Source organism: Alosa sapidissima, chromosome 1 (genome assembly GCF_018492685.1).
Source record: "Alosa sapidissima isolate fAloSap1 chromosome 1, fAloSap1.pri, whole genome shotgun sequence".
In the NCBI taxonomy this organism is placed as follows: Eukaryota; Metazoa; Chordata; class Actinopteri; order Clupeiformes; family Clupeidae; genus Alosa; species Alosa sapidissima.
In genome coordinates this window covers 22690517-22713839 of record NC_055957.1, presented here as the reverse complement: position 1 = coordinate 22713839, position 23323 = coordinate 22690517, and the positions used below count along the sequence as shown (strand labels likewise).

At 43.3% G+C, this 23323-nt stretch overlaps 1 protein-coding gene across 2 annotated transcripts in view; it reads left to right on the top strand.

Moving 5' to 3' along the window:
* Positions 1 to 16562, top strand: part of LOC121717993 (protein unc-13 homolog A-like) — an 81915-nt gene extending 65353 nt beyond the window's left edge. For both annotated transcript variants that reach the window (XM_042102720.1, XM_042102729.1), the window contains 13 exons: positions 326 to 469; positions 1204 to 1281; positions 1710 to 1787; positions 1923 to 2011; positions 3649 to 3798; positions 3902 to 4025; positions 9206 to 9262; positions 9780 to 9860; positions 11030 to 11177; positions 11460 to 11516; positions 13179 to 13271; positions 13479 to 13635; positions 15145 to 16562. In XM_042102720.1, coding sequence (XP_041958654.1) covers positions 326 to 469; positions 1204 to 1281; positions 1710 to 1787; positions 1923 to 2011; positions 3649 to 3798; positions 3902 to 4025; positions 9206 to 9262; positions 9780 to 9860; positions 11030 to 11177; positions 11460 to 11516; positions 13179 to 13271; positions 13479 to 13635; positions 15145 to 15436 — 1548 coding nt within the window. In that variant the 3' untranslated portion in view covers positions 15437 to 16562. The remainder of the gene's footprint in view (positions 1 to 325; positions 470 to 1203; positions 1282 to 1709; positions 1788 to 1922; positions 2012 to 3648; positions 3799 to 3901; positions 4026 to 9205; positions 9263 to 9779; positions 9861 to 11029; positions 11178 to 11459; positions 11517 to 13178; positions 13272 to 13478; positions 13636 to 15144) is intronic.
* Positions 16563 to 23323: the final 6761 nt, after the last annotated feature.

Sequence of the window (23323 nt, the reverse complement as noted above, 5' to 3'; positions counted from 1 at the left end):
ATTGGTATAACATATACTACAGGGTATTAGAAACAAACAAGAAATATACATTCAAGTAACATAGGAGTTACATAACAAACATAAGTTGGAAATTATTTATTTTCATGTATGTTTTACTATATATTATTCATCTCCTGATTTCCTATCTTTGCTAGCAGACACAAAGGTATTTTACTGTTAAAGAAAGCATATCAGTAATCATTGAAACCCTGAAGTAATAGCCTACTGTATTATTGTAGTAATGTGATATTCTGTACATGTATTGTTAATGTATAGCATGTGTATGTATTGATATGATCTCTCCTGTCCTCTCGGCGCTGCACAGTTCCAGGTGACGTCCGAGCACGCTCTGTTCTCCTGCTCTGTGGTGGACGTCTTCTCCCAGCTGAACCAGAGCTTTGAGATCATCCGCAAGCTAGAGTGCCCTGACCCACAGATTGTGGGCACCTACATGAAGAGATTCGCCAAGGTACCCATCATGTACATTCAAACGTCATGAGGTGAATAGCATCCAATATGTACTATTTGAGTTGGGTGATTTTGTAAGTTCACCCAACTCAAACGCAAAAATAGCGAAATGAACATAATGTATGACCTTAATAGTGATATGATGGAAATGCAACAAAACTGTAAAAACGTGAGGTTTGTGAGTGGTCAGTGATCATCAGACTTGAGGTCTACAGTGACCAGCAGTGAGGACTGGAATTGTGGTCAAGACACACACACACACACACACACACACACACACACACACACACACACATACACACTTGTAATAGTGTATGAAAGGCTGTGGTATGAATAGGTATCCCTCTCTCTCAGTGATAATGACAGACAGGCAGGGCTATTCTCATTAAAGTGACTTAATCAGGGCTCAGGCAGAACAGAAGGGCACAGCTCTCCATTCAACTCTGATGGGGTGAGGGAGGGAGGAAGAGTCTAGTGTAAGCCCTTATTCTCCTCTTTGCACTCCACGGGGGGGTCACTCCTAAATGTCGGGGATTCAAGGGTTTTAATGTCGCTCCAGCTCATCTGTCATCTTTTATCCCTCGTTCCTTCTCTCTTTCTCTCTCTCTCTCTCTCCCTCTCCTGTGCTACTAAATCACTCTCCTCCCCTTTCTCTCTCTCTCTTTCCTCTGTCTCTCTCTCTGTCCGTCTCTCTTTCTCTCCCACCCTCCCTCTCTCTCTCTCTCTCCATCTCAGACAATTGGCAATGTCCTTCTATCCTATGCTGACATCATCACCAAGGACTTCCCTAATCACTGTTCCAAGGAGAAAGTGGTACGCACACACACACACACACACACACACACACACACACACACATTCCTTTGCATATTGCTACACACAACTATTTGATGGTGGGCATTCTCTGTATGTCAGGAAACATCAGTTGTGAGTTTTGAGCATGTTTGTGTGTGTGTGTGTAATGCAAATGCCAATGATGAGTGGAAATAATGAAGTATGTTAAGCATCTTATTGCCGTATAAGTGGTTTACAGAAATTATTTGTGATTATGTGTGTGTGGGTGTGAGTGTGTGTGCATGCATACGTGTTTGTGTATGTGTGAGTGTGCTTGTGTGTGCGTGTGTATGCGTGTACGTGTGTGTGAATGTGAGTGAGTGTGTGAGTGAGTGTGCGTACGTGCGTGCGTGCATGTGTGTGTGTGTATGATCTGCTAACTTAATTGTGTTGTGTTGTGTGTTTAGCCTTGCATCATCATCAATAACATCCAGCAGCTCCGAGTTCAACTGGAGAAGATGTTTGAAGCCATGGGAGGAAAAGATGTGAGGATCTCTCTCTCTTTCTCTCTCTCTCTCACACACTTGCACATGACACGAGACAGACATGCACAGACTGATGCAGAGATATACTATGTGACTCTAACGTGTGTGTGTGTGTGTGTGTGTGTGTGTGTGCAGCTGAACGTGGAGGCCAGTGACTTTTTGAAGGAGCTGCAGGTGAAGTTGAATAATGTGATGGATGACCTCAGCCGAGTTTTTGCTGTCAGGTAGAAATGTCTACTTTTACTTCTAGAAACATCTAGCACTCACTAAAGAGTTGTCTCACCCTCTCCCACCATTCACTTGTACACAGACAGTCTGCAGCGAAATAGTCTCATACTAGTCTCACGCCAGCATCAAGCTAGTTTCATGCTAGTCTCTCAGTCTCTCACTAGTCTCTCATTAGTCTCAAGCTAGTCTCATGCTAGTCTCTCACTAGTCTCTCATTAGTCTCTTGCTAGTCTCTCATTAGTCTCACGCCAGTCTCACGCTAGTCTCACTCTAGCCTCATGCTAGTCTCTTGCTAGCCTCATGCTAGTCTCTTGCTAGCCTCATACTAGTTTTACGTATTAGTGCCATGCTAGTCTCTCCTTAGTCTCTTGCTAGTCTCTCATTAGTCTCACGTTAGTCTCTCATTAGTCTCTCGCTAGTCTCTCGCTAGTCTCTTGCTAGTCTCACGCTAGTGTCTTGGTAGTCTCACACTAGTCTCTTGCTAGTCTCTCATTAGTAATTGTCTAGTCTTATCATAGTCTCTCATTAGTCTCAAGCTAGTCTCTCGCTAGTCTCGCTAGTCTCTCATTGGTCTCACGCTAATATCTCGCTAGTCTCATGCTAGTCTCTCATTAGTATCACTCTAGCCCCATGCCATGCCTCTTGCTAGTCTCATGCTACTTTTGCGTGTTAGTACCATGATGCTAGTTTCCTGCTAGCCTCATGCTAGTTTAATGCTAGTCTCTGGCTAGTCTCAGACTAGTCTCATAGTCTCAGGCTAGTTACACGCTTTTTACATGCTAGTTACATAGGGGTGATTGCTCTGTCGCTAGCTCAGCAACTTTTTAGAGTTTAACACAGTTTTAAATGCACATCATGCAGGAATTCACGTGACTTCTTACTCCCCATTGCTGTGGCGTCAGTACCTCTCAGTCAGAGCTGACAACCCTCACGCATTGATTGGTGTAAGAGCGTGTGGAGCCAATCAAATGAATGAATCTCACTCTCAATGTGTGAGAGTTGGCAGCTCTGGGCCCTCTGGTTTAATCTATTGCAGTGTTTCACCTTAATCTCAGCCATACCTGTCAACACTCCTGTTTTTCCCGGGTTTCTCCTGTATTTCAAGGTCATCTCCCGGCACCCTCTCGATTTGTTATTTCTCTCGGAAAAACTCACGTAATTTGCATGGCCATCAAACTTCATTTTAAAATCACTGATACATTCATTTTTTATGTGAGTCTGACATCTCCCAGGTTGGCAGATTGTGTATGAAATACACCCTACACATACACGATCACTTATTTGCAATTTCAACCATTTTGTCAACCCAAAACCCACATAAGGAAGCGGGTGCCGACTGCGCAGCCACTGTCGCAAGCAAGCGGCCTACTCCAGAACTAGCTAGTATCAAATTGTTGGGGATTAACACAACACATCAACTGTTATTGAGTGTTAAAACACTTGTATGAAACATGTTAAACATGTTTAACCCCCCCGAAAAAAAAATCACTAGAATGACACTAGCATGAGAGACTATGGTAGGACTATGGAGCATGCTAGTTTCAGGTTAGTCTCAGGATATAATCTCAGGTGGGTTTCATATTAGTCTCTAGGTCAGCTACAGCCTCGTGTGTGACGTGTGTCGTGTGTGTAGTTTCCAGCCCCACATCGAGGAGAAGGTGCGTGAGATGGGAGACATCCTGAGCCAGGTGAAGGGCACCAATGTCCCTGCCAATGGCAACGGCAGCATTGCCACAGATGCAGACAACGTGCTCCAGCCCATCATGGACTTCCTGGACAGCAAGTAAGAGTTACACAGGCACACACACTCACACACTGGAAGTACATGCATGTACATCAGTGATGACTAATGCGTTTATTTGTGTGTGTGTGTGTGTGTGTGTCAGTCTGTCTCTGTTTGCTAAGATTTGTGAAAAGACAGTACTGAAGAGAGTCCTTAAGGAGCTGTGGAAGTTGGTCATGAACACCATGGAGAAAACCGTTGTGCTGCCCCAACTCACTGACCAAACGGTGAGAGCACACACACACACACACACACACACAGATACACACACACACACACACACACACAGATACACACACACACACACACACACACACAGATACACACACACGGTAATACTGTACTATCCAAACACTTTGATCTCATGTGAAGAACACAGTGACAGACCTGCCAACCTGTACGCATTTTGCGTAGCAACCACGCATTGTCACATCAAAGTACACCGGTTTGATTTGTTTTACTTAAAACTAGGCAAAAACTAGCAAACATCCAACTTCTCCGGAAAGCTCCCTGGAGCGTGTGAATTAAAATCTCCCGCAGATCTATTTCATACGAGAAAAGAGAAAGAGAGAAAGCGAGAAGTGAGAATGACAGATAGGGCATAGTGATTGGCCTCTTTTTTTTTCTTCAACCAACGGTGAGTTAAATGAAAGACTTGATGAGGTGAGCTTGTGTTCACTCCCAAATTCACATTCCCCCAGCTGCCGTTTTGCAAAACTAAAAAATCTCCACTGAGTACGATTGTGAATTCACCTAGGCCTAATAGTTTGATGGAAAGTTATTACTTGTTCACTACTTATTTCAGTTAGCATTATATTTTTCCATGTGTTGCTGATGGTACTGATGAAAGGCTCTCAGAGAGCGCAGATCTTTCCAAGCTAGGCCAAATGGAGCCATTAACATGAGTCTGGAAGTGGGCCTAGGCTAAATATGTTGAGCTGCTCAGAGATGATTTGTTTTTCTTTGGAGCATATAGATAATTTCTTCTTGATTATTAGCGTGAAAATAGCGAGACCAAATATTGGGCTTCCAGACAGATATCGCTCAGCTATTGTTGAGACCTGCCCCTTTAGTTGTGATATTGTAATCATTACAGCCTCACAGATGGCAGAAAGACACCGCCATCTGAAAGAACATGTACAAGTGAAATTTTTTAAAAGCAATCAGTAATTTGCATTAGTCAGTAGGTAAGAATTGAACATTGAATGTATTTAAAAAACAGGAATTCGGAGATCTTTTTCTACAGCCTGCCGTCGTGCATTCCCTTTATATTATATCGGAATCATGTTCATACTTTGTTGCAAAAGACGCATATTGAGTTTGTTTATTATTGCGCTCCTCAACCAAAGGGGGACCCCGAGAGCAAATCTTGTTAAGGATGCCTTAAGGGCTAGCCTGCACACTGACAACAGCAGATGTCCATAAGCCTCTATCTACTGTAGCCTATATTCAGGTGAATTAATTATGTTGGCATAGTATGACATGTTATGGCAGCTTTTCGGCGGCCACTTCTGAGTGCGGATAACTCCGGACAACACACGTCTTAGAATATAGAGTAGTTTATTTATTCACCTTTTAAAAGTACAAACAAAAGCCTCTATCCCATTCACACGGTTGAAAAATTGTTTGCCACTTCCGCTCTACCTGGCCAAAGGTGTCCCAGCCCTTTAATAGGTATCCGTCAATCAGACGGCCAGACGTCACTTTCAATTGGCCAGACAGATTTAACACTTAGAATTGCGTACATTTAAACCATATTCACCATAATTATTAAACATATTTCATGAACATAAATTATTATCCTAATGTCATTGGCATTTTATCAATATTAATAATTCAAATGATTTTACAAGCATAAATATCAAAACGGCTCCAACATGAGGGATAGATGCATTTCTTTAAAAAGAAATATCTAATGATAATAGATTGAAAAGATGTAATAATAGACCAGACACAACTGAATAGAGATACTAAAATGGACAACATATCCACATCAGTCCCCATCAACAAAAGTGTTTTTCATAGGTCAGGATTATTAAGCCCTAAAACAGATTGTCAAAATGATAAAGCTAAAAGATTCAGTTTGCATTTTCAGGAACACCTTGGATAAAATGTAGATAGACATGCAACATTAAAGATGGGTCGCTATCCAAATTGTTTTTGGCTGCATGCATGAAGGCCGACGTGAGCATTTTTTTTTTCTCGGCTTGAGTTGCTACTCAAAACATTTCTTCAAGGTTGGCAGGTCTGCAGTGATGACCCTACTCTCTCTCTCTCTCTCTCTCATCACTCGCGCCACAGGCTCTTGCTCATTGAGAACATGCATTGCACCCACCCAAAGCACAGAGCAGGGCTGCAAGCTGAGTGACAGGACCTGTGGCCAACCAGAACCCTGCTGGAACCAAAGAACAAGAGTGCAATTTTATCAGAATTTGATTGAATTCAACTTGAGGAAGAACAGATTTAGTTGATGTTCAGTTCCCCTGAGATGTGCACAGTTTTCTCTTTTACAGGAAAGTGGGAATTGCAGTTGTAGAATGAATGTTCTTTTTCTAATCCATTTCTCTCTAACCTGTTATTCTCTCTGTTTCTTATACATCTCTACTGTCACCTACTCATCATTCTCCACAGATGATTGTAAGTACATCACCCTGTGTGTGTGTGTGTGTGTGTGTGTGATAGAGAGAGTGAGTGTGTATTTGTGTGCCTGCCCACCTCACTCCTGACCTCATTTCCTGCGATGACCTCGTATCCTGTTCACTCCATTCCTATCCTCCTCTTCTCTGTCCTCCTCACACATCTCCCTGTATCCCTCGTTTCTCTCCTCCAGCAGCACCAGCATGACTCCCCCTGGACCAACCCGAGACAACCTCCTTTACCCTCACAGCTGACTGTCTGTCTGTCTGTCTGTCTGTCTGTCTGTCTATCTTCTTTTGTCTGCACAGCTTCCTACCTCAGAACAGTCTGTGTGTCTGTCTGTCTGTGTATCTGTGTTTATGTCTGTATTTCTCTCTCGGAATGCCCTAGTAACCTACTGTCATGTCCTGTGCTAGGGGTACGGAACATGAGCAAAAAGGTTTGAGATGGCATTAAAACCTACATAACATAAAAGTCCTTATAGGCAAGTCCCACCACTCGGCTTCCAACGGCAGTTATTTATATTGTGAATCATTCCATTTCCGTAAGTTGGTTACTTACATTACTGGAAGGGGCGGGATATGTGTGGACAACTACCATATTGGCGTTAAGAACCAGTGGCGAGGCTTAGGGAAAATGTCCCAGGAAGCAATTTGTGCAATGTATAGCGGCACAACATACTGTAGCCTAACCTACAGGCCATGTAAAATAAACTGGACAAGGGACACTTGTAACAGCAACACACGCCCGCTGTCTCCCCTCCCTCACACATTGGCTGCTGGAGGACGTCCTTCACACAACTGCATACTCGACCACCACTACATTACCCCTATGCATAGGCATAGAAATCTAGGCTATGTAACACACAATGCCACGACAATGTAGAATAACAATGCAGCCTGGGGGGTATTCCAAGTACGTGGTTTATGACAAACCTGGGTAAGTTAACTCAGAGTAAGTGGTAAACCTCCTACAACAAGAGCTCTATGGCATTGTTTTGTTTGGAGAATGAAGCCATACAGCTCTTCTATTAGGAGGTTTACCACTTACTCTAAGTTAACTAACCCAGGTTTGTCACTAAACCACATACTTGGAAAATCCCCCCTGGCTACTGCCAATCGTAACAGCAACACACACGGGCTCTCTCTCCCTCCCTTGAAAGTCCTAAAAACCCTCTCTATACAAACATCCAGAATTGTCATTGGTCTGCCATCAGATTTAATTGTTGTTGTTGTTGAAGCAGTAGTTTACTAAAATCCTTTTGTAGGCCTACTAACAATTCCAAATCTCTACTGTCCACAGTGGCACTTGCTAATGTGATCTAATCTCAACAAAACTCAAAATTGCACCTAACTAAACGACTGATGGACTGGAAGGGATAGACGAGGAGGATGGCTTCCCTTTGGAAGGTGCTGACGGATCATAGTTTGACAGCGACTGTAATTATACCTAATTTGATTGGTTGATCATCTTTTTTTTTTACACATTGCTTTAGTGATAAGGATTCCAACTCGGGCTGGATGCCACTTGGAGACGATGGGAGTGTAGTACTGTGTTTCAGGAGGAAACGCCACTAGAACTAATCCCACACATTATCCCACACATTTCTACGGAGGATTCTTTGAGTGCTCCTCATTATAAAGTCTCTGATGAAACAACCACAAAGGGTAAATTTAAAGTATTTATTTACAAAATATAGAATGATAACAAAAAGAAGAATCAGAAACTAAGGCTGCAAAACCAAGTCAAAACACTCAAAAGGACTCAAAAGCAGCCCCTGGTGATCAGTCTTCCTCCCAGTCTAACTCTGAGGGCAGGCAGGAGCGACGGTAACCGCATGGGTCAGTGTTCACGCGTCAATCACCCACGGGACTGTCTGAAACAAATCACAAAACACACACAGGGATGTAACACCTACCTCTGAACTGTCTGTCTGTCTGTCTGTCTGTTTTTTTCTTCTCCCTGTACACAGCAACCAACCACAAAGCTGTCTGTCTGTCCGTCTCTCAAAGCTGTCTGTCTGTCTTTTTGCACACCCTCACAGCAACTTATCTCTCTGTCTATCTGAGTGTTTCTTCGTCAGTGTGTGTGTCTGTCTGTCCCTCTGTCCTGATACCTGCTCAGCAGTCCCCCTCCAGAAGACTGTGTGCAGTGTTATGCAATCCTCTTTCCCTTTTCCTTCTCACAATCTCCTTCCTCTTCCTCCTCTTCCTCTTCCTCACTCAGCAGCACATCCTTCCTGTCTGACCTCACCCCACCCCCTGCAGTGAGAAACTATAATAATATGATACTCCATCCCTGCCCTAGTCCTGACCCCTGACCTCTGCTGAAGCTATGAGCGCTGTGGCTAGAAGGTTCAGGCCGATGGCTAACAGGCAGGTCATGGATGCTGACCACTTGAGCTCTGAGGTAGCAGAGGCGCAGCCAGCAGATGAGAACAGAAGTGAGAGGAATAGGGTCATCCTTGGCAGCTGGCTGCGAGTTTTGGTTCCGCTGCAGTAGTTTAGGGCTGAGCCAGTGGGCATAGACGTCAGAGACATCAGTCAGTCAACGCTGAAAAGCTGGAAGCTAAAAGTCTCCACAAGCAGTTTTCCCCCAAATCTAACCCACAACAATATTCTCATCATGCCCCTGGACTTTAGCATAGAATTAACAAATGCTGATCAATAACACCAATCAATTATCTCTCTCTCTCTTTTCCTCTCTCTCTCTCTCTCTCTCTCTCTCTCTCTCTCTCTCTCTTTCTCTCTTCTCTCTCTCTTCCTCACAGGGCACACAACTCATCTTTAATGCTGCCAAGGAGCTGGGTCAGCTCTCCAAACTCAAGGTGAGGATCCACTGCAGTTTATAACACTCTCTTCACTGACTGGGGCCAGACTGGGGCTGTGTTCTCTTCTGTGTTGTCGTGTGGATACAGCTGAAGGAGCTCTGGTCTGCTCTTTGAAAGGCCTCTACTGTCACTCGCTTTCTTACGGGTTGTAACAAACAACAACAGTAACAACAATAACACCAACAACAGTATTACTCTCTGTAAGACATGGCTGCTGCCGTTGTGAGTCTAACACTAGTCTGTGAGAGACAGTCTGTGAGTTCAGTGGTGTACCCTGGAGCACAGCAGAGCTGTCCATACACACACAGACACTAGCACTGCTCAGTGGGGTCCGTAGAGTTTACTTGGGCTTGTTTCACTATTCTGCTACTCTCATATTATACAGATATTTTTGTGGACATTTATTTAATTCTGTTGCTGATGTGGACTCTCTGTTACTGTGTGTGTGTGTGTGTGTGTGTGTGTGTGTGTGTGTGTGTGTGTGTGTGTGTGTGTGTGTATGTGAATGATACAGGAGCACATGGGACGAGAGGAGGCCAAAGCCCTGTCACCCAAACAGTGTGCGGTCATCGAGCTCGCCCTGGACACTATCAAGGTACAACATCAACATTAAGAAATGCACTAGACAAGTGTACAAGCAAACAACCAAGCAAACATGTCATGTCGTTTTTTTTCTACAGTATCACCTTCACCTTTAACAAAACATTTGATTTATTATTTATTATGTATTCAGTTTCACTTTAAGCAAACTCATAGATATATATACTAACTAGATATCTGCTTCTCAGCATGCGTCAACACCGCCGCCATCTTGGATCGGGGATCTGAAGCTCTAAACCAGTTTTCCCGTGTTGTCAGTATTACCGATTTAGCGACGTTTGGCCATCCCCAGCGATAGAAACCCTTATCTAGCGACTAGCGTCAAATTTGGCGACTTCTCACAATGATGGCAAACTCGGTTTCGTTGTTGAAACATTTGTGAATTAAGCTACATCTCGTTTGCCCAAAGCGTTGCTGCCCCATGATTATAAAAGTAATGACTGGCCTATGTAGTATCAGACTATGTTAAAGCACGGAAGTAAATGTTCTACAGATCTAACAGCAACTTCTGGTGATATTACAACCTAAGTCAACGAGACGAGAGGTAGGCTATGTAGGCTCAACCAGAGCCTGTCTACGGAGAGCATGTTCGCTTCCATTGTATCGAACCTGGTTGCAGTTCACCCATAGTTCCTCTAAGGGCGGCCGCGTGTTAGTGCAGAATGAATGGGAGTCTATGGAGCTAGATGGGTAAGTTTATATTTATTATTGTCAAAAGCTTAGTTTTCTCTGGACTCGACCATAAACACATGTCTGTCAGTTGGAACAACCCAAAAAACTAGAAAATTGCTTGAGATTTTGACAATTTATGGTGATTTTATTTTCATTAGATCTTTGCCTAGATTGACACTAATGCATTAAAGAGGAGTGGATCCCCGCGGCAAGATGGCATCCCTACTGATGCATTTGTTACAATGAATAGCAATAGTCAGTATATATATATATATGAGTATATATATGAAGCACACTGCAGTCCCCAGGAGGAAGTCTGTGTTTGTGTATATGCGTTTGTAGACACCCATGAGAACTATGTGGTCTCTGCATTCATTGAGAAATGGACAGATCTACTATTTGAAAGATAAACGAACAGAGAAATGTGCCAGGTCATTGGAGTAGTGGTTTGCTTTTGGTGGCAGCGTGTGTGCTTGTTTCCCTCCTGTGCAGCAATACTTCCATGCGGGTGGAGTGGGTCTGAAGAAGACCTTCCTGGAGAAGAGCCCTGACCTGCAGTCTCTGCGCTACGCCCTGTCCCTCTACACGCAGGCCACCGACAAGCTCATCCGCAAGTTCATCCAGTCGCAGCACACTCAGGGTAGCTAGCCCTCCCTCTGTTTACCTCTGTACCACCTCTCTCTCTCTCTCTCTCTCTCTCTCTCTCTCTCTCTCTCTCTCTTCTCTCTCTCAATTCAGTTCAGTTTTGTTTTATTAGCATGACTGTTGGTACAGTGTTGCCAAAGCAAAACAGTAAAAACAGTTTATCTGTTAAATCTGTTAGGGGATGCAGTATTTGATAGGAAAATATAAATTCATGAGCCCTCTATTTCTCCACTTATATTGAACACCCTAATGAGTGTTTCTCTCCCTCCCTCTCCAGTCCATGGAGGTAAAGGTAAAAGGTACACAGCCAACGAGGAGACTTTACCAGAGAAAGGTGAGCTACAACTGATTCTACACCAGTAACACACAGGGCACACACACACGCACACACACACACACACACACACACACACACACACACACACACACACACACACACACACACACACACACACAGGGTATATGCACAAATGGAGTGGGTGCTGGCTGTGTCATGCTTTTAGCCTTCTCCTCTGAACGCTACAATGACACGCCCACTCTGGTTCACAGGAAAAAACATCTATTTTTTGGTTCCAGTTCCTACCATGTTCTGAACTGGTTTTTGTTTGGTCGAAACGCTCCGAACAGTTCAAATGTTGGTTTGCGAACAGGAACGGAACCGGTTCTCTGTCGGTGGGAAAGGGCTATCAGTGATCTGGGTGTCTTGACAGTCTCTAGTCACCTGGAGAGTCGTCCTGTGGCTGTGGTCTGAGGCCCTGGACAAACGTCTTTGATCTCTGCAGTGAGTGTGTGGATCAAGGTGGACGCTTCCGCTGGCGTCTGGCCCTCTCACTGGTCTGAGCAGGTTGCCTGGGCCAACAGCGTGTTTTATGAGAATGATCGTTCATTATGCGATGTCTGCTTCCGTTGAGCAGGTCATTGAGGGGAGGATGCTACCCCTGGCAACCTGCCTGGCACCCTCTCATTAGATTAGAAAACCCCTTCACACACACATACACACACACTCACACTGCAGGTCTGGAGAAGCACCTCCTGTAGGACAGTGTGTGTGTGTGTGTGTGTGTCTCAGAGGTCTGCGTGTGTAAGCTAGCAGCCCCCCATAAAAGGTACTTTACTGCCCAGTTTTATAAGATTGGCTGTTTTCTCTAGCGTTCTATAGCACACTCATCCATCTAAAACCCTTTAATCTGGAAATGGACTTACCTCTGCTCCTCATATATCCCTCCTCCATCCATCCACCCATCCATCCACCTGTCCACCTCTGCACCTCTGGTTCTGTCTGGATGCTGGCAGGGATGAAAGCCACACCTCTCCCCAGCCTCAAGTCACCACGTATCTGAAAGGAGCATCTCATGATTAAATCCCCCCACCACACACATACACACATATGATTCTGGCTGTGTAACACCAGCTTGGATGCTGCTGTGTTTTCTTGTCTGGTTTCAAGGGTTAAAACTGTGTGTGTGTGTGTGTGCGTGTGTGTGTGTCCAGCCCCACCGTCTTGTGCTGTACTTCTGCACAATTCCAGGTGACTGCCATCACTCCCCACTCTGCCAACTCTCCCCACAGAGCCTCCACGTCACATCTGACCCCACGGGACAGCGCCCACGGTGACCAGTTGTTAGGGAAATGAGCTCAGTGTTTCCTGCCTGTAGTGGTCTCTTAGGGAGTGGCCACACAGGGCCCTGCAAAAAATGCTCTCTGGCTCCACACTGCCCCCTTGTGGATAGTGCTAACTCCTGCAGGCGCAGTGCACTCAGGAACTCAGTTTGGGGACAAACGTCTTAAGATCTCAAAGGAACTTTACTGTTGATATCCACAGACATGAGAAGAGCATATAGACACTCAATTCCTGAGGTTTTACATGTTTTTAGAACCAGGGATTAATGTCCATTCTTTGGATGGAGTAAATGGATATTGTGTGTGTGTGTGTGTGTTAAGTGTTTGCTGTGTGTGTGTGTGTCTATCTGACAATGTGTCCGTATGTTCTCTGCAGCCTCAGGAGTGGATGACCAGGTTGGAGAAGTCTGCATGAATGTAGAGCTCTTCACCGACCCAGGAAATGGAGCCAACAAGATCAACATCAAAGGTGTGTGTATGTGTGTGTGTGTGTGTGTGTGTGTGTGTGTGTGTGTGCGTGTGTGTATACATATATATGTGCAACCTCTGTCTTTATATTTGTTTACATTACAATTGTTTTACAAACCATCTAGTGTATACACACATATGTAAATGATTAATCACTAATGTCTTTATATCTCATTGGCTTCTTCCTCTCCTTGTCTGTGATTGACAGTGGTGTCAGCCAATGACCTGCGCTGGCAGACCCGTCCGTTCCGTCCATTCGTTGAGGTCTACATCATTGGTCCTCACCTGAGCGATAAGAAGCGCAAGTTTGCCACCAAGTCCAAGAACAACAGCTGGTCGCCCAAGTTCGCTGAAACCTACCAGTTGTAAGTTTCTACAATGTACTGTGTCCTCATGGCAACAAGGACATCATCTGACATATGCAGTCATCCAAAGTGATCATAAGTAAATAAAGCAATAGTAGGCTAGGCTGCAATAGAATAATACATAAAGTAGGCAAGTTCAGTTTCGGTGGTGGTTGTTCAGTGTCATGCCTTAAGAGGGCGCTTGGTAGCTTGCTGTCTGCTATTGTATCCAGTCCATAATGTTTGTGCTGTGGCAGTAATGGATGTGACTGCTAGTTTGTGACAGAGCCAGGCCCAAATGTCATGCGGTATGTCTGACTTCTTGGGCATCTGTAAAGTCCTTGAGACATATTTATATGTTACAGTGCTATAGAGCAGTGGTTCTTAAACTTTTTGTCTGGCGACCCCACAAAAAAGTATGGCGAGGTCTGGCGACCCCACTTTCCCCAAACCCATTCTAAGTCCTTACTCAAATACCCCCCTCAAAAGTTAACAACTAAATCAAGCAAAAACTAGAAAGCAAAGTCATTTGTTTTATCTACTCCATATGAACAAGAACCGAGAAAACCAAACAATCACGATTAAACAAGTGAGGCTGCCGCAATATCAGATCAGAGAGCTATGTGCATAGCGCGCGCACACACAAGCACGCACACACACATACACATGCAGCATTAGGCCTACAACGTTACATTAATTATATTTATGGCGATAACAATAACAATATATTTTTATTTCCCTTTCCTGGTTTACTATCTTTAACAAATTGGGAAGGGTGGGCATGCTTCCGTGAACATAGCAAGTTAATTCTAGGAGGAATGCTGCATACGGCGACACAGAGATTTTCCTCTACGGTGCTGAGCCGACATCTGTATTTTGAGAAGTCGTTTCATTTTGACAAGTTTTAAGCTCTCATTTGCCAGAACATCGCCGCAAATCACACATTGTGGGTGGTCGAGGTTATCTTTAACTTGGCAAGTGAATGCATATTTCAGAAATTCTTTCTAGAGTAGACGCACTGGTAAATGGCACTTCCGAGCTTTTGTTCAATTTTTTAAGCAGCCACCTGTCCATTTTGGCTAGTAGGCTACCTATGTCTTTTGTTTTGTTTCACTTAAAATAGCGGGAACAAGTTGAGTTTGCATAGTGGGAGCAGATAGTTATATTGTTTCTATCAGCGGACCAGTAGCCCATAGGCTGAACCAGATCTCGTTGAAAGACAAAAAAATTTCTCTCTCTTCTCTTAAAGATATTGCCAATATTATTTTCCTTTGTTTTACCTAATAATAATTTCAGACTGAATACAGAAAATAATTGGCGACCCCAGGGAAGTTTTTGGCGTCCCCATTGGGGGTCGCGACCCCTAGTTTAAGAATCACTGCTATAGAGATCAAACTGAATTGAAGGGAATTGAATGTGCTACTGCAGGGTCTACATGAGGATATGCAATGTGACACCTGCATCTCTCTCTCTCCCTCCCTCTTCCCCTTTGTTTTTCTCTCTCTCTCCACCCCTCCCCTCCGTCTGCAGTACCCTGGGTACAGAGCTGGGCCCGGAGGACTATGAGATGCAGGTGGCGGTGAAGGACTACTGCTTTGCGCGGGAGGACCGTACAGTGGGCATGACCGTGCTGCAGCTGAGGGAGCTTTCGTCACGCGGCAGCGCCACCTGCTGGCTGCCGCTGGGCAAGCGTGTGCACATGGACGAGACCGGCCTCACCGTGCTACGCATCCTCTCGCAGCGAAACAACGACGAGGTTGCCAAGGAGTTCGTCAAGCTCAAGTCTGACCAGCGCTCTGCCGAGGAGGGACGCGCCAGCTAAGGGGCAACCGTCGCCACAGCAACAAGACCCCCCAGCCATGCCCATCACCTGATGGACGGCCCAATGACCTTTGACCTTTCTTGATGCCACCCCCGAACTCCCCGCACCTTACGTTACCCCTGATTCCACACCACTGGGTTCTGTTGGGGTCGGGGGTGGGACAGGACAAGAGGGCTCAAAAGGTCATATCTGCCCCTGGCAACATTCGAGAATATGTGCAATACACATGTGGATGCATTCTCTATCTCTCTCACACACACACACACATTCACACATGGACACGCGCTACGCACACACACACACCAGTGGAGCTCAGCTCAGTAAGTCAGTGCACCATCTCAGTTGAGAATGGGTTGCCATGGCAATACTTTAATCCCTGTATTTTATAAATAGATTTATTTGTTTTCTTTATTCTTTGACTTCTTTTAATCACAGGGCTACTACCATTATGAGTTAACAACAAACATTGATAAAGAATTAATAATTATTTAATAAATACAAGCCACTCTCCAGCTATTAACATCTGCTAATAATAATAATATGTTAATAACTGGGGTGCCACTCAGCTTGCTGTCTGGCACTGAAATGTAACTAGCAATGAGTGTGTGTCTCTCTCTCTCCTGAGCACTGTGGACGGCCCAGCACTCTGGCTCCCCGCACACTACCGCCCCTCTGCCCTCTGGACCCTCCTGCTTCGGACTGCTCTGCCTCAAGCACAGAAACACACCCGCTCCTGCCAGTGCCCCGATTCCCCACCCTCTGGACACACACACATATACTGAACTCTCAAACCACTTCCTGAAAAAGAACCCTAGGGGTGGGACTTTTATTTTGACAGAAAATGTACTTGGCCTTTTTTTTTGCATGTTCTATGGTATAGCCACAGCCTTGCCACATCCTGTGTGTTCTCTCTTGTCTGTGTTTGTGTGTGTGTGTGTGTGTGTGTGTGTGTTCTCTCTGTGCTGTTCTTCTCTGTTAATTAATGTCCTTCAACATTGTGTCTTTTTTCACCTGCTGGTTTGCTTCCTCATGACACATACACACACACACTTTATTATATCTCTACTAAATCTCTTGTTCTTGTACAGACACACACACACACACACACACACACACACACACACACACACACACACACACACACACACACACACACACTCTCTCTCTGTAGGTGCCTCCCTCAGCTGCAGGCTCTGTGTTGTGTGTCAGCATGCTGTGCTTCTGCGTGCTCTGAGAGATCCAGCCTGGTGGAGAGATGCTCCCTCACTCACACTGTTTACTGCTACTGGCCTGTTTACTACACCTGGTTGTTTGTTTGTTTGTTTGTTTGATCGCTTCTTTGTGTTTGTGTCTTGGTCTGTGGGTAAAGAACTGAGCCCATAGATAAATGCTGATTGTGTCCAGTTCCATGGCACTGCTTTGCAACAGAGACTGACGCAGCAGGGTGAGGGTCACTGATGCTCTGGACACTGTAGAAGGAGGTGTAGGAGAATGAGGAGGAGCAGGATGAGGAGGAGTACTCACTGCGGAAGGCCAGTCATGGGATCAGGCTGAAGAACAGTCCACGCCTGTTGCCAAAGTCCTGTTACAGATTGAATTCTTCTCATGAATTTATGGCAGAATGTTACCTTTTTGAGGATATCACAAAGAACACAAGGGTCACTGCTGGGAAGAGAAGAGAAAGACACAGAGAGAGAGCGAGTGTGCAGTGCTCTGGCCCTGGACCCGTCCCCAGCTCAGCCCCAAGCCTGGGAGTTTTACCCCCCTCCCCCACCCAGAAACCACCCAATACCCCCGGCCCATCAGACTTTGGGCCCATCAGTGAGACAGCAGCACTCAGCAGATGGACGACCTGACCATAGAGGAAGCCAATAGCTGTGCATGACATAAAGATCGCATGATCTCACTATGTGCTCAGGATATGCAATTGTGTGTGACTCCTGGTTAGGCAATATATACATTCTTGCGCACTCACACACACACACACACATTTCCCAATTAGCCATATGCTAGCCCACTCTGCCTGCTGATGTGTAGTGAAGTCTGGTCTTCTTCAGTTGGATTTGTTGTTTATCATCTTGTTTTCCACAGAGTCTTAAAGCAATACTGATCAGAGCCTTTGCTTGGGTACAGAAAGAGTCCCATACTGTTGATTGATGGGAGCGTAAGCGAGTGAGGCCTCAGATTATGGTCAACCCTAGAGTGGATCCAGCCTCGATCTGGTGCAGGCCTGGCTATGTTCTGGCCCAGTTCCGCTGCCCAGTCGGCTGAGGTTTTGGTGCAGGAGGACCAGCAGGATGACGAGGATGTTTGAGCTCGTCTTCTCTAAGATGTCTCTGTCCAGTGGACAGCCAGTCGTCACCTTGTCCTAGGAGTGATGTGTTCTGTTGAAGATACCCCAACTGTCTACTGTCCTGTCATGATCTCTTCAACGGTCTTCAAATGTTTACAGTGCAATATAAATAGTAATGAAATTAGCACAATAATAAAAAAAATATATATACACACATTATGAAGAGTTTGGTTCCAAAACGCTATATATCCATTTTTTTTAAAACATTAATAAGTCATGTTATTTAATTGTGTATGTTATTTAACATGTTGTTTAATTTGCTGTCGTGTTGTTTTGATTAAGTAAAGATAAATCAAATAGAAATAACCCAATTACAGTTCTACTGAAATTACCTGGAAAACAACATTTTAAAACATTATTTATGAAAATGGAGGATATAGCGTTTTGGAAACAAACTCGCCAATATATATATTTATAAAAAAAAAAAATAAGTGGAATTTTTAGGAATAGTGCAAATTCCACAAACCTTTGTCGGTATAGTTACTGCTGAGTCTTGCAGACATTCTAGAGTGTTTCCTGATTCTAGAATGCCTTCTAGAATGTGTTGTCTCGACAGAGTTGGAACTGTTAACTAACTTGGGGGCAGGCGACTCTGGGGCAGCCTTGGGGTTGACCTGTCCTCCTGGAAGACTACCAAATATCCACGGCACCGGAATGTCACTCCTGCAGTGAGTAGTATAGGCCTTCATGTTGGGGTAGACTTGAAACTGTCTCGGTGAAATTTCCCTGGCTTTAACATAGAGACAGTATTCTAACACCCATCACGTACACGCACACACATATACACACACGCTCAAGCACAAAATGGGCACGGACAACACATAAATGCATGCATGCATGCACGCAGAAATGTCACCATGACAACTCAGCGTTGCCCACCTTGTGAATAGACCTAAGTGCATGATGGGAATTCCACTTCAGTGCCAGCACGCGTCTGTGATGTTACCTGCCAACTACCCAATGATTGCTTGGTCTTTCTTTTCCCCTTTCGCTTTGAGTTCAGCGACTCCTGTTACCTGTTGGACTTGCCCCAGAGGTGACTTTTTTTCTCCCCGCTTGTGACTTCACGTTCAGCATTTGTTTCTGAATGTAGCGCAGATATAGAGGATTGCATGAGAGGATCTTTTTATACTGAGGATGTTTCTAAGTTTTTTAATTCTCGTTATGATTATTCCTATCACGGAATGAGGATGGGTGTCTGCTGCATTGCTTCCTATTAATAATAAAATAAAATAATTAAAAAAATATCTGAACCCAAGACCCTGTGCTGCCTGGTCCTTCAGAATCTCAGAGGGGTTCTAAAAATACATGGCTTAGTGACAAATCTGGGTAAGTAAACTCAGAGTTAGAGGTTCATCTCCTAATATAATTCATAAGGCATGGGGTTCTTTTAGATGGTTTACCACTTACTTAGTGAACTTACCGTTTCTTCACCAAACCATTTACTATGAATACCTTCCAGATAGATAGATAGATAGATACTTTATTGATCCCCAGGGGAAATTCAAGGTCTCAGCAGCATACAGCAACAGATAGTCAGTCTATACAGATATAATACCTGTATGTTCTTTAATAATTTCTCTGACTGGTGTTTTTTTCCCCTTCGATAAGGTGCATACATTTCAGAGGAACATTGTTGTTTCCTGGTGTTGTTAGAAATGCATGTTTATGACAGGCCTATAACCATGCTTGACAACAAAAACAACTAGAAAACGTAATTCCAGGGAATTACCTGTGCATGAAAATGCAAAACATATGGTGCGAATATATTGGTATATTGTTAAAACAGATGATGTGCTAATTGGCTAATTATGTTAACACTGTAAACAAGTTAACTGTGCTAACAGTATTAGTTTGCTAACTCAGCTAATGTTTTCTAGCAGTTATGCTAACTATGGTAATTATGCTAGCTATGCTAACCATGTTACTTACCTTGGTTGCTAGGCTGTTGCTAGGGTACTTGAGGTGGTTGCTAGGCTGTTGCTAGGGTAGTTATGGTACTTGCTATACTGTTGCTAGGGTACTTGAGGTGGTTGCTAGGCTGTTGCTAGGTTAGTTGTGGTTGTTGCTATGCTGGTTGCTAGGTTAAACTCATTGGTTGCTATATTGGTTGCTAGGTTGTAACTGTGGAAGTGGTTGCTAGGCTGTTGCTAGGGTATTTTACATGGTTGCTAGGCTGTTGCTAGGGTACTTGAGGTGGTTGCTAGGCTGTTGCTAGGTTAGTTGTGGTTGTTGCTATGCTGGTTGCTAGGTTAAACTCATTGGTTGCTATATTGGTTGCTAGGTTGTAACTGTGGAAGTGGTTGCTAGGCTGTTGCTAGGGTATTTTACATGGTTGCTAGGCTGTTGCTAGGGTACTTGAGGTGGTTGCTAGGCTGTTGCTAGGTTAGTTGTGGTGGTTGCTATGCTGATTGCTAGGTTAAACTCATTGGTTGCTATATTGGTTGCTAGGATGTAACTGTGGAAGTGGTTGCTAGGTTGTTGCTAGGGTATTTGAGGTGGTTGCTATGTTGGTTGCTAGGTAGGTGGTTTAATGTAGTTGGTGGTTTAATGTAGTTGGAATGGCTGAACAGTTTTAAATAATTGGATAGTTTAAATGGTTAAATTGTTTAACGGTGAATTATTGTGGTGGGGACTTTTATTTTGAAACAGTTATAGACAGAGAAAGCAGTGGAACAGGATCTGTAGTCTTAAGAGAATGAGATTGTATGCTTAAAGCAAAGATTCTATACTTAACTAAGATGAATCATAAGACGATTCACCAATGGAACAAAATGGCACTAGTTCCGGACTCCTAAATAGGCGTGTCAAAACATAAAAAAATTCTCTAAATAACTAATAATAACATAAATATAATTTTGTATTCTATTTTACAGTCTACTAGTTCTAGCAAAAAATATGTTACGTCTTTGACTCTAGAGCCTCCGAGAACAGGTGGCTGTGCACCAGAGCTTTGAGGAGACAGTGACAGATCACGAAAAAATCTATTTTTGTGTTTATTTGTTTCGTTGGAAAATACAATTTCAATGTCAGAATGTTACGGAGACATGTGGCTTGTAGAAAATGGGTTCATAACTTACATCGTTGAATGTAGGGCTAATTGGTCATATTCCGAGAAAATACATAGACACTGGACCTCCCGCTAGACTCCTAAATGGGCGTAACAGCTTCAAACCCCACGTCACAGCGTGCCAGAATTTACCCTCTTATGAATCGTCTCGCTTTATCAACCGTCTCTGCTTAAAGCCTGAGAAATTAAAAGTTGGTGCAGGTGGCCTGGCCACCTGGCCCAGGATTCTAATTGCTTAATGGCCCTATTGTGATGTCATCAGCCCAATGTTAAGCCTATGGGGAAATTTTGAATAGTTTTTAATTAATAGTTTAAAAAGTATACAAGTTACAAAGATGAAAAATACAAAGCCCACATGTTCTAAGTAAGACCTACGCAACGCAGTTTGAATGAAGTTTCTGCATTAAACGCTTTAGAAGTAGAAGAAAAAGCCCAGGGAGAACAAACAGTTATAACAATAACAACAAATGTCAAAACAGGTGAGCTGAGGAAGCAGAATGGCTCAGGGTGCTTACACAGGTCTGGAAAAAGCGTGAAATTTTAAATCCTGTTTTATTAACCGGGACCAGAAATTTGAGTGGCAAAGGCCTAGATGTTTCGCTTACGGTAAAACATGCACAACAAAAGTCAACAATGCATGGTCAAGGTCAAAAGCCAGTCAAAAGCCCAACATGTCTCACAAAACTACAAAAAGTAGCCTAAAGGCCTTAAAGAAAATATATTCAGTTTCCAGACAACTCTGGCAAAAGTCTGGAATATTTCTTTGGGTAACGGGCAAGAAGTGTCAATGCAAAACTGTATTGATTTGTCTTGAACTTGCCAATAACAAGGCATTCAGGGCTAGACTACTGCTAAAACGAAAGGAAAGGAAAAGTCTTGCTGCACTGCTTATGAAATATGAAGCATTTTCATAAGCAAGTGCACATTTCTTCATAATGAATGTGTACCTAGACAGTGACTGCTATTGATATGTAGGCTGCATAGCACAAACACAAACTATACACACCAGGCAGATTCAATATTCAAAAACACTTTTAATTTTGTCTGAAAATATGCGATAGTACATAAAAACAACAGTCTTATGTATGAAATCAGGGCGGGGTGGGGTGGGGGGGTGGGAAAGGAGGCGAAATAGACCTTGAAAATATTCCAAAAATATTAGAGTAACCTTACATGTAAAAAGTATCATCCCAAAAATAAGCAAGCACATATGAGATTCTTCAACACCTTCTCCTCTGGAGGCGAAACATGACCAATGCAAAATAAATAGGCTACACAAAATGGATGACGCACACATCTGCTTACCCCATAAGAATGGCTCCAAAATATCAGTAAATCTACATTGAGCAAAGTCAAATATGTGTATAAAGAATGCATACAGGCCATATGTACCATGTCTGTGGATGAACGCCTGAGCTTCAAGGCAAAACAAAATGACCAACAAGATGTGTCACTGTTTTACACTGACCTTTCAACAAGACAATACCAGCGGTGGGAAAAACAAAAAAATAAAAAAATGAATAAGACTACAGTTCTGTTTGGTAACAATTGAGATTTTTTGCATCTAAAAAACAATTAAAAGAAAACTTACCATAAAATTGATCAAAACTAATTATGAAATAAAAAAGAGGGAAATATATATATATATATATATATATATATATATATATATATATATATATGAAAAAGAACATGTATCCAAAACACAAATATTTCACACATTTATGCAATTTATGTAACTCCTTAAGTATTCAAATAAAAAAAAAAAATAATTTGAATAAGATTTCCATCCTTATGACTATGCTTTCAAAAATAAAATCATTCACTTAAGTTCCTCCCCTGCCAAAAAAACCCAAACTAATAAAAACACATCCTGTCCCGGTCTAACCCTGCCGCACAAGGACACTAGGGAAAACAGGACACGCCCTGCAGGGTCCACTTTGAACAACCTTTAGCTCCCTCTGAAGGTTACAGTGGGAACTACGTCACTGTCGCCCATAGAAATTACATGGCAGACTGCAGCAAAAGCAATCTTTAAGTTTCTTAACCAGTTTTCCCAGCATTTTCTTTTTTTAAGGGACAGCCTTCAATTACACTCTCGGTCTCTTTAGGAAAAAATAAAGATATATATAAAAAAAAATGGATGAAATACTACAGGAAAGCACTGCATCTCAACCCTACTGATAAACTTGGGTTTGCATACAGTGTGTTTTGGCTGGCAGATACTCCAGGTGCTTTTGTCGCTTTGCCTGTAGTCTGAACACATGGAGAAAACTGGACTGGGGAGAGGGAGTGTTCTTATCATTACATTAAAATTCATTTAAACTCTTTATGTTAAACCCTGATTTGTAATCTAATAATAATAATAATAATCGGAAGGGTATTTAATAGTGTAATCTAACTGGTAATATATTTTGGTCGGTAATCACATTAGTTTTATCTCCCCTTCTCTTCCGGAGGGAAA